At 49.1% G+C, this 15,525-nt stretch overlaps 1 protein-coding gene across 9 annotated transcripts in view; it reads right to left on the bottom strand.

Moving 5' to 3' along the window:
• FHAD1 (forkhead associated phosphopeptide binding domain 1) overlaps positions 1-14,772 on the bottom strand; it is a 117,476-nt gene extending 102,704 nt beyond the window's left edge. For 3 of the 9 annotated variants that reach the window (XR_008292229.1, XR_008292233.1, XR_008292239.1), the window contains exons 1-2: positions 14,576-14,770; positions 14,379-14,485 (exon numbers count right to left, since the gene is read on the bottom strand). Coding sequence is in view for 2 of the 9 variants with exons in the window: in XM_053207393.1 (XP_053063368.1) it covers positions 14,379-14,485; positions 14,576-14,687 (219 nt within the window). In the remaining 7 variants the exon portion in view is untranslated. Of the gene's footprint in view, positions 1-14,378; positions 14,486-14,575 lie in introns of all 9 variants that reach the window. The other 6 variants (XR_008292232.1, XR_008292230.1, XM_053207376.1 and 3 more) reach the window with 3 other exon arrangements.
• Between the last annotated feature and the right edge of the window lie 753 nt (positions 14,773-15,525).

Here is a 15,525-nt window from a genome sequence, read left to right as displayed (position 1 = left end):
AACACAGGGGGTTCAGGGTGGTGAAACTATTCTGTATGACGCTGCGGTGGCGGGTACTTATCAGACATGGGCCGAAACCCACAGAATATGCAATGCCTAATGTCAACTATGGACTTTAGTTAGTGACAACATACCAATATTGGTTTGTCAGTGGTAACAAATGTCCCATGTGAAAGCAAGATGTTAATAATAGGGGAAGCTCTGTGTGTGCTGGGGGCGGGTATACGGGAACTTTGTACGCTATCTGCTCAATTTCCTATAAACCTCAATCCGTTCTAAAAAAAAGAAAGCATTTTTTTAAAAAAACACTACAGCACGTTAGCTCTTTGGGAAATTCCACTCACGTCATGGTCATCTCCATACCCACTGATCCCTACACTCCATGAACCCTGGATAACCCATCGAGGAGAGAAATTCTATGTGCTGCATTTTGTTTTCCTCTTCCCGAGCCTCGTTCCTCTCCGTTCCTCAGTAGCTGCCTGGCCATTACTAAGAAATCAAAGGAAGCAGGAAGTTTTGAATGACTCCATAAAAGTGGGAGGAGCCTCTGCCACAGGTTAGGCCAAGAGAGTGCTTCCTGGGACTATCTTATAATATGAGACCCTCCGCTTCCTTGGAGATTTGCTAAAAGCTATTACTGGACAGAAGCCCTGCTGCTAATATAGGCTGAATGTATGAGCTCCGTCCTGCTGAGCTGTCCCGCTACTCACACTGGGTGTGAGCCACTGGGCGACTCAGTTGGATAAGCATCTGACTCTTGACTTTGGCTCAGATCATGATCTCACCGTTCATGAGACTGAGCCCTGCATCGGGCTCTGTGCGGACAGCACGGAGCCTGCTTGGGATTCTCTCCCTCTCTCTCTGCCCCTCCCCCACGCTCACGCTCGCCCTCTCTCTCTCTCTCAAAATAAATAAATCCACTTTAAAGAAATTAAGACTAATATCATCATAAGATCCATCAAGCCCACTTTTGGGTAAACATCCAAAAGAACGAAAAGCAAGGGCTTGAAGAGAGATTTGTACACCCGTGTTCACGACTCTACTCCAACAGCGGGGAGGTGGAAACAACCCAGTGTCCACTGAGAAGTGGGCGGATAAGCAAAATGTGCCGCGTACATAAAATGGAATATTATTCAGCCTTAAAGAGGAAGGACACGCCGACGCACGCTACAACGCGGCCGGATGTTGAAGACATTACGCCGAGTGAAATAAGCCAGTGCTAAGTAGTCGACGGCTGTATGATCCTACCAGTACGAAGTACCTAGAGTGGCCAAGCTCACAGAAACAGAAAGTAAGACGGCGGCTGCCAGGGCCTAGGGGGAAACTGGGAATTGTTTGACGGTTTAATGGGCATAGAGCCTCAGTTTCGCAAGATGAGAAAGTTCCGGTTGGTTATACAACAGCATGAACGCACTTAACGCTGCTAATCCGTATGCTTAACAAACAGTTCAGATGGTAAACGTTATGTTTCACCACAGTTTTAAACGTGGCTAAGATGAAGTGTCTCACCCAACATCAAGATGCACGTGGCACTTCTGGGACCAAGATCTGTGCCCTTGACTTGTCCCCTATGCTTTTCAGAGTAGACAGTGGTTAATTAATTAATTACATTATATAACGTTTATTTATTTACTTTTGAGACACAGAGACACAGAGCACCAGCAGGGGAGGGGCAAAGATAGAGGGAGACACAGAATCCCAAGCAGGCTGCAGGCTCTAAGCTGTCAGCACAGAGCCTGACGTGGGGCTTGAACTCATGAACCCATGATCTGAGCTGAAGTTGGATCTTAACCAACTGAGCTACCCAGGTGCCCCGAGAGTAGACGGTGATTTAATAGTGAGAGAGGAGTGGGGTGGAACTGAATATGGGCCATGCATTTAAAAAAAAAAGTCTCCTGCAGGGGTGCCTGGGGGCTCAGTTGGTTAAGCATCTGACTCTTGATTTTGGCTCAGGTCACGATCTCGTGGTTCACGGGCTGGAGCCCCACGTTGGGCTCTGTGCTGATGGTGCAGAGCCTGCTTGGGATTCTCCCTCTTTCTCTCTGCCCCTCCCCTGCTTGCACACGTGCTCTCTTTCTCTCTCTCAAAATAAATAAATAAACATTAACAACTATTTAAAAAATTAAGGCAATTCAAATGAGGAAAGAGATGATCTTTCCTAAAATATTAAAAAAAAAAGTGCCCTGCATTTTAAATACCTTTTAAAAGTATTTAGTGAGTCCATAAAATACTGAGACTTCGACAAATCTACTAATGATAAACATCTGCTCTGGTGACCACTGGGCTTTGAGGAAGCCTCCCTGAGAAGCCGTTAGCCTGCCGCAAAGCTCCTGATGTATCTGGAACCTTCCTTCAGAGCCAGTTCTCAACCTTCATCTTCTGGAACTCAGAAACCCAGTCTCAGAGCACGACCTCCTGACCCCCATCTTCCTCACCCTCCCCCCCTTCCTCTTTGATTCCTCGTGACCTCTGCTCCCTCACCCACTTGACGTGGGCATTCCCCTTCACCTGCCCTGGCCTGGCCCACCACCTCCTCCAACTCCACCTCTGTCCCTGTCTCCCTGCCACCCTCACACTCTGTCCTCAAGTCGGCCCAGTCTGGTCACATGCTGCTCTCTTCAGGCTCCCCAGCCACCGGTCCCTGGTGCTTGGCTTTTCATTCTACCTTGTTAACAGCCTTCTAGGTCCTCACCTTCTGTGCCCTGTCACATCCTCCACTTGCCCTCCAATCCTCACCCACCCTCTCCCCCTGGCCCTCTGCCCCAGCAGGCCGGCCACGGGGCTGCATCATGGGCTGATGGGCTCCTTGTCTCTGGTTTCTGGTTGGGTCTGGCCAGTGGGGGATCAGAGATCTGAGCAGGGCAGAGAGAGGTTGGGGTATTTATTCCCCTTGCTCCCTCCCTGTGGGGACACCATGGGCTGGTGTCCCAACCCTCCACCAAAAGCCACAGCTGCCGTTGGGGATTCCAGGAGATGTAACCCCCTCACCCTTCGGGTCTGGGGGGTGGGGACAGCTCCTCACTCTCAGTGGCTCTGGGTGCCACACCATCCTGGCTGGTTTCTTTAAGCCTGACTGCCTCTGTCGGTGTCCCTTCATGAAGCACCCACTCTGGACGGCCCTCTGCTCCCTGCCAGGACCCAGAGTTCCAGCAGTGAGCAGCTCTCCGGCATGGCCTTCAAGTCCCCTTCCTGCAGCTGCCAAGGGGATCAGAGTGGTCTTGCTGTCACCCCGCCTGGTCTGGTCCTGGCTCACTGAGGGTCTCCTTCTTGTATCTTCTGGGGCGAGTCTCTTGCTGCTCTCTGGTTGCTTCCCTTGCAAAAGTGGGTTTGATATGCTGTGCTACACAGGACTGACAAAAGGTACCGTTGGGAGGAACTTTCAAGGTAGTAGGATAACATTTTTTCAGTTAAGTGGGGTCTGCGTGAGTGTGTGTGTGTGATCTATTTTTTTTACCTTTTGGGTCTTGGCCAATGCATCCCCCCCAACTCCAGCACATCCCCTTTACTGCCTTGAGAAAGAGACATAGTGCAGAAAGAGTGAAAACTGGGGTTTCCAGAAGAATGAGGATATGGGGAAACAGCTAGGCTCTGGCGAGACGTGAGCCTGGGAGGAGAAGGGAAGGGGAAATGTCTCTGCTTCCCTCTGTCACAGAGACCCTCCCGCCCAGGTCCTCCTGGGAAAGCCCCGTGGAGGGGTGAGGCCTCAGGAAGAGGCTGGTTCCTAAAATCAGCCTGCCTGAGGGTGGTTTCCAGCCTCCGACCCGCCCTGTGTGACCCCAAATTCTTCATCTGTAAAATGGGGGAAATGATAGCGCCTGCCTCGTAGGGATGCCGATCGTCAGGATGAAATGAGTTAACACACACGGACGTGCCAAGGACAGGGCCGGGCACCGAGCGAGCCCTCGCTGCGTTACGGACACGTTACTGCTCCCTTCTCCGGCCCGGCCACGGCCTCTGGCTCTGCCGCTGCCGTGGCTGCTTCTAGGCCTCCACGCTGGCGCCTCTCCCTTCACCTGCCCCCAGCTCGCACGGCTCCTGAAGATTCTACTCTAGGGCTGGCTCCCTCTCCTTCCCGCGGGGCCGCTGCAGAGCCTTAATTCTCCGACGTGTATTTTCAACCCCTAGCTCATCCCCAGGCCTCCCTGTGCCCACCTGCCCCTGGATGCTGACACGCTCACCTCCTGCCTCCTGCCTCCTCCTGTCCCCTAAACCCTCTCCGTAATGACGGTAATGGCGTCGTCACACGCCCAGCCCACGGACCACCCCTCTCCACGGCTGCTGACATTGTCCCTACTAGTTCCTCCAAAAAGCTCTCCAACAAGCCCCGTGACACCACACCCTCCCCATGGCAACAGTGCAGGTGAGAGGCAGGATTGACCACAGTGGGCAGGGCAGAATGGTCCCCAAAAGAGATCTACGCCCCAAATCTGGATCCTGCGAGGATGCTCTGCTACAGGGCACAAGGGACCGTGCAGATGTAAAGGTTACTAGTCTGTGATCTTAAGAGAGGGAGAGCATCCTGGACTGTCCAGGTGCGACTAATCTAATCCCATGAACCCTTAAAAGCAAAGAACTTTCTCTGGCTGGAGTTGGACAGATGAGTCAGAACAGGGGATCAGAGAGATCTGTTGGTTTTCTTTTGTTTTAAATATTTTTGAGAGAGTGTGAGTGAAGTGGGGAGGGGCAGAGAGAGAGGGAGACGCAGAATCCAAAGCAGGCTCCAGGCTCCGAGCCGTCAGCACAAGGCCCGACGCGGGGCTCGAACTCATGAACTGCGAGATCATGACCTGAGCCGAAGTCGGGCGCTTAACCGACTGAGCCACCCAGGCACCCCAGGGATCTGAGAGATCTGAAGCACGAAAAGGCCTTGAGCCAATGCTGCTGGCTTTGAAGGTGAAGGGGCCCACAAGCTCGGAATGCGGGTGGCCTCTTGGGCTGGGAACCACTTCCGCTGACAGCCAGCCCGGAAAGGGGACCTCGGTCCGTAACAGCACAGGTTAACTTGCGCCAAGCACCCGAACAGATCCGGGAGCAGATTCTCCTTGGAGCCTCTGGAAGAGCCCAGGTCCGCTGAGCACCTTGATTTTACCTGGGGGCCCAGGGACAGAGAAACCAGCTGAGTCCACCCCAACTTCCGAAGTACAAAACCGGGAGATCATCTCTCTGTGTTGTAAATAGAACACAAATACAATGGCCCACATTTACTACGGTGCCAACAACAGCAGGTACTGATCTAAGCCCTTGACAGTGATTCGCTCTCAAAACACGGTCCCAGCAACCACCCCCAGGGCACGTATACAAAGACCCCAGCCGACAACAGCTGCATAACTTGTCTGAGACCCTCCAGCCCACGAGAGCGGAGCCAGGCTCTGAACCGGCCGCCCGGTGGGGCAAGGTCACGCACGTGACTGCTCTGTCCCGGGGCCACTCCGCCTGCTCTTCTCCCACCAAATAACAAAGATCACCAACTCCTCCCCAGCTTCAAAGCCTTTTGGTGAGGGGGAGGTTCCTCTTCACGTGCTTAGCCTGGCTTCCATTTTGCAATGTCACCACCAACATGCCATTTCGTCCTTTTCTCCCAAGCCAAACTGTTCCCCAAACATCTCCGGACCTTTGCACATGCTTTTTCAACATCTGGGGTGTCCTTTCCTACTTGCTCTGTCTGGAAAATCCCCAGACTTCCTTGTCTTTCCTTCCTTCCTTCCTTCCTTCCAGTGCAAGCGGGGGGGGGGGGGGGGGGGGGGGGGGGGGGGGAGAGAGAGAGAGAGAGAGAGAATCTCAAGAAGGCTCCCCCCTCAGGGCAGAGCCTGACACATGGCTTGATCCCATGACCGTGAGATCAAGACCTTGAGGTGAGGGGTGCCTGGCTGGCTCAGTTGGTTAAGCGTCCGACTCTTGGTTTCAGCTCAGGTCATGAGCTCACAATTCGTGAGTTTCAGCCCCGTGTCGGGCTCTGTGCTGACAGTGCAGAGCCTGCTTGGGATTCTTTCTCTCTCTTTCTCTCTCTCTCTGCCCCTCCTCCTTTCTCTCTCTCTCAAAATAAATTTAAAAACTTAAAAAAAAAAAAAAAAAAAGACCTGAGCTGAGATCAAGAGTCAGACACTTAACAGACGGAACCACCCAGGCCTCCCCAGGCTTCTCTTTAAAGAGGCAGCTCAAGTCTGGCCTTCTCTGAGGAGCTCCCTGACCCCCCGAGAGGACTCTTGTGGGGGGCTTCAATTCACAACCCCCACGCTCCTGATCAGTGGGTGCCGCGTCAACATTCCATCCCCACACGAACCCCCCACTGGAGGGCGCCACCCCAGCTAGTCGCGTGAAGGACAATCACAAGAATATGCACGTCGCGTTTCACGGACGGTCCTCACTCTGGATGTCACCCGACGGAACCTCCCTAGCTTAGTGAGCTACTTTGATATTCCAGGGAACTCGGAAGGAATTTCAGATATTCCCAAAGCTAAATTTACACTCAAGGCATGAAACTTCTTCTCTCTGGAACTGCTGAGTCAGACAACCCGGAATCTGAAACTTGGCCCCCACCTCCCCTGTGACCAGCTGTGTGATTTTTCACTTGACCTTTCTGCATCCCATTTGCACATCTTTAAATGAGGATAACAGTGATAATAGCAGTTCCTACACCACAGGGTTGTTTTTTTTTTTTTTTGGAGAATGTAATTTTCTGCATACGTACTCAGGATGTACAATATGTATAAAGTCATGGGAGGTAAAGTAGTCTACGAACGCATGCTGTAGCTGTTTGTATCATCTGTGTTATCGAAAAGATTGTGATCTTCTGCCTCACGTCCATTGGAATGGCTACTATCAGAAAAACAGGATAAGGGGCGCCTGGGTGGCTCCGTCGGTGAAGCATCCGACTCTCGTTTTTGGCTCAGGTCACGATCTCACAGTTCATGGGATCGAGCCCCGCGCCAGGCTCCGCACTGACAGCTCGGAGCCTGCTTGAGATTCTCTCTCTCCCCCTCCTCCCACCCCTCTCTCAAAATAAACAAATAAACTAAAAAGAAAACAAAACCAAACCAGGATAAAACAAATGTTGACGAGGATGTGGAGAGAGTGGAACCTTGTGCCCCGTCGGTGGGAATGTAAAAAGGTGCAGCTGATGTGAAAAACAATATGGTGGTTCCTCAAAAAATTAAGAATAGAATTATCGTGCGACCCATCAAGCCCACCTTTGGGTATACATCCAAAAGAATGGAGAGCAAGGGCTTGAAGAGATATCTGTACGCCCATGTTCATGACGTTATTTACAACAGCCCAGAGGTGCAAACAACCCGGGCATCCACTGACAGAGGAGCCGATAAGCAAAATGTGCTGAAAACATGCCATGGAATATACACCACGGACGAACCACAAGAGGGCAGATGCTGTCTGAGTCCACTTACATGAGCACCTACCGCGGTCAGATTCACACAGACAGAAACCAGAAGGGTGGTGGCCAGGGCTGGCGGAGGGGGACAGGGTTTTGCAAGACGGGGAGCTCTGGAGGCAGACGGGGGTGATGGCTGCACCAGGTAAATGCATTTAATGCCGCTGAGCTGTACTCTGAAGAAATGGCAAGATGGAAACTTCTGTGTTATGTGCGCTTTGCCGCGATAAAAAAAATAAATAAAATTTTTTTAAAAAGCGAGCAAAATGCGATCAGCCCTTTTCTATGAGCTTTATCCCCCCTGGAAGCCCTCCACCTGCCGGAGGGAAGGTAGGTTCATAAATGGCTGTGGTGGGAAGTGATCGATGAGACCGGCCCCGTGTTCCGGCTGCCAGCTCTCCAACAGGGGAGGGAAGAGTTTCCCGAGGACAGAGGAGACCTGCTCTGTGTCCGGGCTGTGATCTTCAGGGGATTTCTGAGCAGGGGTGAGAATGCTTCTCCGGACCAGGTCCACCTGTCACCCCGTCTCTCAACACGTAGGGGTTCGCTCATAAGAGAAGCACAAATTAGAATGACACAGGCGCGATGTGTCATCTGTTAGGTCAGTGGAGATCCAATCGGTAGACAACACGCACCGGGGAGGGTTGGGAAACAGGCGTCCATTCTGGCAGGACACCGCGTCGGTGGACCCCTGGTGGCCTATTTGGAGACGCCCATCAGAGGCACAGATGTTCGTGGCCTTTGACACAGCAGATATACCCACACGTCTGAGAAATGACGTAAACGAGGGGACGATCACCGCAGCCTTGTTTAATAATAATAAACAAGAATACGATGTAGGCTCTGATGATTGTTTTTTTAATGTTTATTTTGTTTTTGAGAGAGAGAGAGAGAGAGAGCATAAGCAGGGGAGGGGCAGAGAAGGGGGTACAGAGGATCGGAAGCAGGCTCTGTGCTGACAGCAGACAGCCCGATGTGGGGCTCGAACTCATGATGATGGTTCCTTTCCAAGAGGCAGCCCAGAACTGGCAGGAGCCAAAGGGACAAGCGTCAACCAGCTGTCTGGGTGCTGGGGTGTGTGTTAGATCCATCTTGTTCCGTGATCCTGAGATCCCCCGCGAGAAGGGGGTGCAACACGCGAGACTGTTCCAATCGGGAAGGAGCCAGCTGGTAGGGCGCTGTACACCCAGGGTGGACAGGCCAGGGCGGAGCAAGCATCCCCGCCCCCCCCCCCCCCCCCGTTATTTCGGTCCTTTGCTCTGCTCCTTCACCCCCCACCCTCCCAGCCACAGCGCTGCGCTGCCTTGGGCTGGTCTATAGCTTGGTGTTGGAGGGGATTCAGAAACCTCCCCGGTGTGGCCGGGTGAGTTCTCGGGGAGGGGCTGGGGTGGGTCAGCTGCCCACTGTTGAGCTCTTCCTTCTCCTCACCTCTAAACAGAGTTCACTGGAACAGCATGCACGCTCCTCCGTCGACACAGGTGCTCCCACAGCATCATGAGGGGGGAGCCACGGGTGGCCGAGGAGAGAGAGGGAGGGTGCTGAAGCACGATCCTGGAGCCATCGCCACGGAACCCCACTCCCGACCTGAGTCTGGGGAGCGTGTCTCATGTGAAGATTCCCTGTGGGGCAGCATGTCTAGGGGTTCACGTTTAACAAGCACGCGGACACGTGCGGAAAATTCGACAACTACAGGCTGGCAGGATTTCTTCACTCTGGAGGAACTGAGCTCCTTTCTCGGCGGAGTCTGAGTAACAGCTCTAAACTCCAAAAATCCCAGTTCACAGGCCACAGCCAATCACACAAACTAAAATCCACGAGGTTTATGTCTGAAATGAGCAAGGCCGAGGCTTTTGAACGGTGTGAAATGCGAGAGGGGAGATTCTGAACGGAGCCCCTCGTTGCTAGTCTGTGTGTGGCAGCCAGGCTGGTCATTTCAAAATTTCCAAAATGGAGGTCGCCTCCCTTGCTCAGAGTACCCCAGTTTCTTCCCATTCTCTTCAGACAGGGTGGCCTGAAGGAGGCCTACTCATTTCTTAAGCTCTCTTCCTTCCCACTCTTCCTTCTGGACACGCTGGTTTTCTCTCAGTCCCTTGGGCTCATAATACACTCCTCTACCCCAGGGCCTTTGCACATGTCCTTCCGTTTCCCCCTTGTCCATTAAGTTGTCCTTATCCTCCATGTTCCTTTTCTTTAGAGCCCCAGTGTGAATAAAACAACATATGTCTCTGTGGGATCCCCTGACTTCTGTGTCTCTCTCCTGGGAGCTTTCTGATTGCACGGACCATGCCTGATTCTGCCATTGCCTTATCCCCAGGTTTGCCTCAGTGCTGAGGCTCCAGGTAAATATTTGTGGAAGGAATGGGTGATAACAGTGGTAAAACCTGGCCCCGCCAACACAGGCTTCCTATTGCCGTCGGGGAACCAAACTCCTTACAGGATACAGAAAAAGGTCTATAGGGCGAAACCCTGCAAATATCAATATTGATTTTTCCCTGAGCCAGAGGATTACATGTGATTTTTATTTTCTCCCTTACACTTTGCTTTCTCCCAGTTTTTTTAAAACAATAAGCACGTAACTGCCTTCTGTTATCAGAAAAAGTGAATGGTGGCAACATCGATGACCAGAACAATCTGTCAGCCTGGCCAGTTGAGTCTAAATCTCGAGAAGTATGACTGCCTATTCTTTAGGACTTACTCAGGTAAGTAAAACAATCATTTTTATTTGCTGGCTGTGCCCTCTGCCTAATTTTGAAGAAGGCTTTTTATTAATATGGATTTCTGAACTTTGTTTAGGGGAATGACCTATAGTAGCACAAATAACATGAACTATAAATCGACTGTTGAATTATTCCTCAGCGTGGACCATAGCTAACCAAGGGCGATTCTTTTTTTTTTGATTTTTTAAAATGCTTATTTATCTTTGAGAGAGACAGAGTGCATGTGGGGGAGGGGCAGAGAGAGAGGGAGACACAGAATCGGAAGCAGGCTCCAGGCTCCGAGCTGTCAGCACAGAGCCCAACGCGGGACTCGAACCCACGGACTGCGAGATCACGAGCTGAGCCGAAGTCGGATGCTTAACCGACTGAGCCACCTGGGTGTCCCCAAGGGTGATTCTTCTAATCAGAAAGACCCAAGGAAGTCAGCAGAGAAGCGATTTTCACTTTGTCTTGTTTTATAAAACTAGAAAATGCTGTCACGTCTGCGGGTTCCAGGTCTTCAAAATGGACCGGTGTCCCTACAACCCTTTTCAAAGCAAATCTCCTCTCCCAAATCCATTTAAGCTTTGGGAAGAGGATTTGTCTAAGAGCAGATAGAAGCACCCATCAAAAGTCTGCTCACAAAATATTTGGCAACTCGTGTGTCATCTGTTCTCTGGGGAGCCAATATAAGCTTGTGCCTCTGGAAACACAGCTGATTGCTTCATAAATCAGTGCGACTGTGGCTGGCGGTGGTGACTTACTTCTTAAACTAAGTCTGAGGAGCGGGAGGCAGTCAATTATTTTTATACGGTGACTGCAACTCAATTCCTGTCTGTGTAAAAATTGTCCTCATTAGTTCCTTTTTCCATACGGTTCCTCGTCTCGCCCCTGTCTGTGCACTTTTGAGGATTCTTCTCAGTCTCCATTTTATGAGCCCATAATAATGACCGTGGTGTCATTTAGTTAGAAGCACGTGCCAGGCACTTTCTGTGCATTTCTCACTTAATTCTCACAATGATCCTGTCAGGTAAGTGGCTTATAGGCAATGAAAATGAGCTCAGAGAGATCAAGTCATTTGCTTCAAGTCACATAACCAGCAAGTGACTTAGTGAGATTCAAACCCAGGCCTGTCTGTCTATCTCCAAAGCCTGTGCTTTTAATTTTTTTAAGTGTTTATTTATTTTTAAGAGAGAGAGAGAGAGACAGAGAGAGAGACAGAGACAGAGACAGAGAGAGAGAGAGAGAGAGAGAGAGAGAGAGAGATTGAGTGGGGAATGGGCAGAGAGAGAGGGAGACAGAGTCCAAAGCAGGCTCCAGGCTCTGAGCTGTCAGCCCAGAGCCCAACATGGGGCTCCAACTCACAGACTGGGAGATCACGACCTGAAGTCAGATGCTCAACCGACTGAGCCACCCAGGCACCCCCAAAGCCTGAACTTTTAAACATTACTATAGTTTTCTAATATCATACTCAGGTTCAAAACACAGATCTCTATTTCTACCTTGGCCAGACAAGAAATAAAACTACCCAAGACCTGTCCCTTGTTATGATAAAGAAGAATCTGCAATTCTTTTTCTTTACCCTGACTGTGCACTGAACGGGTTTTCTGTGTCCTTGTAGGGAGACCACACCATGGATGAGAACCTCAAGGGGAGGTCCACTGACTTATTTTTAAGTCTGAGAGTTTATGATAAACACTCTCAGAAACTAGGAAAAGGCAAGTATAAAGATTTACATTGCTCTTATCACTTTTATGCAACAGAATGCTAGCCAGTGCAATAAAGCAAAAAAAATGAAATTAAGGGTATTCAGATCTCCTTTCCTGAAAGGAGAAATAAAACTGTTTTTATTTGTAGATGACATGACTGTTTATGTATAAAATCCCAACAAATCTATAAAAACTTTCTAGAAAGCTCAGTTACAGTTGCAAGATATCATTTAAGTATACAAAAATCAATTGTTTCTCTATATTGTCAATGAACATGGGGACACCAAATTAACACTATAATACCGTTTTCAAGTTTATTTATTTTGAGAGAGAGACAGAGTGGGGGAGGGGCAGAGAGAGAAGGAGAGAGAGAGAATCCCAAGCAGTCTCCATGCTGTTAGCAGGAAGCCCAATGTAGAGCTTGAACTCATGAACGGTGAGATCATGAACTGAGCTGAAGTCAGATGCTTAACTAACTGACCCACCCAGGTGCCCCAACAATATGACATCACTTATAATCATTTTAAAAAAGATATTTAAGTGTATATCTAGCAAAACATGCACAGCGCTGGTATGCTAAAAATGACAGAATATTTGTGGAAGAAATCAAAGACCCCCTGAAAAAAAGGAGAGACATACCATGTTCATGGATTGGAAGACAATATAGTAAAGATACCAATTCTCATACTGATTATAGGCTTATATACAATTCCTATTAAAATTTCAGCAAGAGGGACACCTGGGTGGCTCAGTTGGTTAAGCGTCTGACTCTCGATTTTGGCACAAGTTATGATCCCACAGTTTTGTGGGTCTGAGCCCTGAATTGGGCTCTGTGCTGGCAGCACGGAGCCTGGTTGGGATTCTCTCTCTCTCCCCCCCTCTCTCTCTCTGCCCCTCCCCCTCTCATGCTGTCTCTGCCTCTCTCAAAATAGATAAATAAACTTAAAAAAATTAAAAAAAAAATTTTTTTTAACGTTTTTATTTATTTTTGAGACAGAGAGAGACAGAGCATGAACGGGGCAGGGGCAGAGAGGGAGACACAGAATCGGAAGCAGGCTCCAGGCTCTGAGCCATCAGCCCAGAGCCCGACGCGGGGCTCGAACTCACGGACCGCGAGATCGTGACCGGAGCTGAAGTTGGACGCTTAACCGACGGAGCCACCCAGGCGCCCCAAAAAATTTTTAAAAAAATAAAGAAAATTCCAGCAAGATATTTTGTATATATAGACAAGCTTTTACTAAAATTTGTGTGGAAAGGCAAAAGAATTAAAATAGGTAAAGAGACATTTTTTTAAAAAAGAAAAATAAAGTGGGAGGAACCGCTCTACCCGATTCAAGACTCGCATAACTACAGTAACGAAGACCACGTCGTATTGGTAGAGGGACAGACACCTAGATCCACGAAACGTAACAGGAAACTCAGAAACAGCTCCCCCACAAGTACGGCTAAGTGGTTTTTGACAGTTTCAAAAGGAGTCCAACGGAGAAAGGATGGTCTTTCCAACAAATGGTGCCGGAGCCACGTCATATCCACATGCAATCAAAATGAACCCGGACTGAAATCTCGCATCATATACAAAAACGAACTCAAAATGGCGCATAGGTTTAAACATAAAATATCTATAAAGCTTTCAGAAGAAAATGTATGAGAAATCCTCGGGAATCAAGGACCCGGTGACATGTTCTTAGACGTGATTCGAAAAGCATGAGACTTCAAAAAACCTGAAATTTATTTTTCGAAAGTCAGGTAAAATAAAAGACAGTGATAACACGAGTTGCTGGTGAGGATGCAGGGAAACCGTGTCTCATACACTGCTGGTGGGAATGCAAAATGGTCCAGCCGCTCTGGACAACAGTCTGGCACTTTCTTTGGAAACCATACACCCACCATATGATCCAGCAAGCACTCTCCCGAGCATTTATCCCAGAGGAATAAAAACTTGCGTTCACACAAAAACCTGTGCACAAATGTTCATAAGCAGATTTATCCGTAACAGCCCCCAAATTAGAAACAACCAGAATGCCCTTCAATACGTGAACGGTTAAACAAATGGAATATTACTCAACATCTATACCACGGGATATTACTCAACAATAAAAAATAACAGGTGATCTCAAGGACGTTATGCTAAGTGAGGGGAAAAAAAACCCACAAATGACCTCAAAAGGTCCATTTATATAACATTTTCAAAATGTTATACACATCACAACAGTCTCCGAAAGCTCTAGAAAGGGCGAGAGGCCATTGCCCAAGCCAGGTACTTCAGATGGCCCTCGCTGTCAGGCCCAGAGCAGGGGTCAAACACCCAGAGCAGGGCTCCATGCCCCCCTTCTAAATGGGTGCTGGGGAGGGGATAATGGGTGGGACAGCTGTACACGTGGCCAGCAGAGGACAGACGGCACATCACACTTTGCCTCATACCCTTCCCTGCTACATATGCTGGGAAGACCCAATATATTCGGCAGTTGGGTTACTGGTAGCACGTGAAGCACAGATGTAAGCCAGAGGGTGCGCTTTAGAAGAGCCTGGAATCCACAAGAACAGTAAGGCTGCGTGGGGGGGGGGGGGGGCGGGGGGAACAGCTCTTACCTCTAAAACAAGGTCTGAGTCTTCATGCCTTCCAACAGTAGTGCTTTTATTCAGGACAAAAAAGCCTTCTGCGCTCTTTAGGTAGGCTTTCATACTCTCTGCTTTCCCTGTATAAGGTTTTCAGAAAAAACTCCGTTAGGAAAATGCAGTCTTCTGGTTACTCAACACCACCACATTGAGAACGGGACGAAACGCACCGTATCGTTCCAAGGAGAAATCAGCAGGGGTAGGGGAAGGTAGACGGACTTCCCCAATGATCACACTTTTGATTCTGCAGATTTCTGAGACTCCCCTTTTAAACAGTGACATTTAACAAAGACGAGCTTGGTTCTGACAATCAGACAGGAGACTTTTTTTTTTTTTTACATGACTCGGAGCACAAACCACCAGTAGCTGAAAAAACCCAACGACAAATCTGAATTCCACTGATAATCGCTGTGCGCCTCCCATTAAGCACAAGGGGAGTTATCTGACACAGTCAGTAATCGTGTTCCTAAGCAGCCCCCTACTAGCTCTGTGACTTTGGGTGAGTTACTTCTCTCTCTATGCCTCAGTTTCCTCATCTGTGAAACGGGATCAATAATACTCTGTACCCCGAAGGGTTCCATGAGGATGAAATGCAAACATACGTATGAAACATTCAGAGTGGACATCTGTCCTATTATTATTATTGTTACAAATCTTGGATCTAAAGAATTCTAAGCTTCTACAGAATTCCTGAAACTGATGAGTCAGTCGGTGAGGGAATGGACTTTAAACGATACTTTCTTTGAATCATGGTGAGTCACTCCGTTCCTTGATACACTTAAGGGAAGAGGGGTGACTTTGAAAGGCAAAGTATTAAGACTCTAGCTTGGAGATATGATCAGGACTCTGCACCTATTTTCCCCCAATGTTTTATTAGGAAGATGTCCAAGATGCAGGACCGCTGAAAGGACTCCTTCCTGTCCACCACCTAGATCCTACAAGTAACATTTTGCTATTTTTGCTCTACCCACACCTCCATCCATCTATCCATTCACCTAACCATTTTATAGTCTGATGCATTTCAAAGTAAGTTCTATACTGGTTTCCTCACATGGAAAAATGTCAGTGACTTCAGTAGGATCCAAAACGCTAATAATTCATATGGTGCTTGGATTCTGAT

This window comes from Acinonyx jubatus, chromosome C1 (genome assembly GCF_027475565.1).
Source record: "Acinonyx jubatus isolate Ajub_Pintada_27869175 chromosome C1, VMU_Ajub_asm_v1.0, whole genome shotgun sequence".
NCBI lineage: Eukaryota > Metazoa > Chordata > Mammalia > Carnivora > Felidae > Acinonyx > Acinonyx jubatus.
The sequence above is the reverse complement of the archived record's forward strand: the minus strand, read 5'-3'. Positions and strand labels throughout refer to the sequence as shown.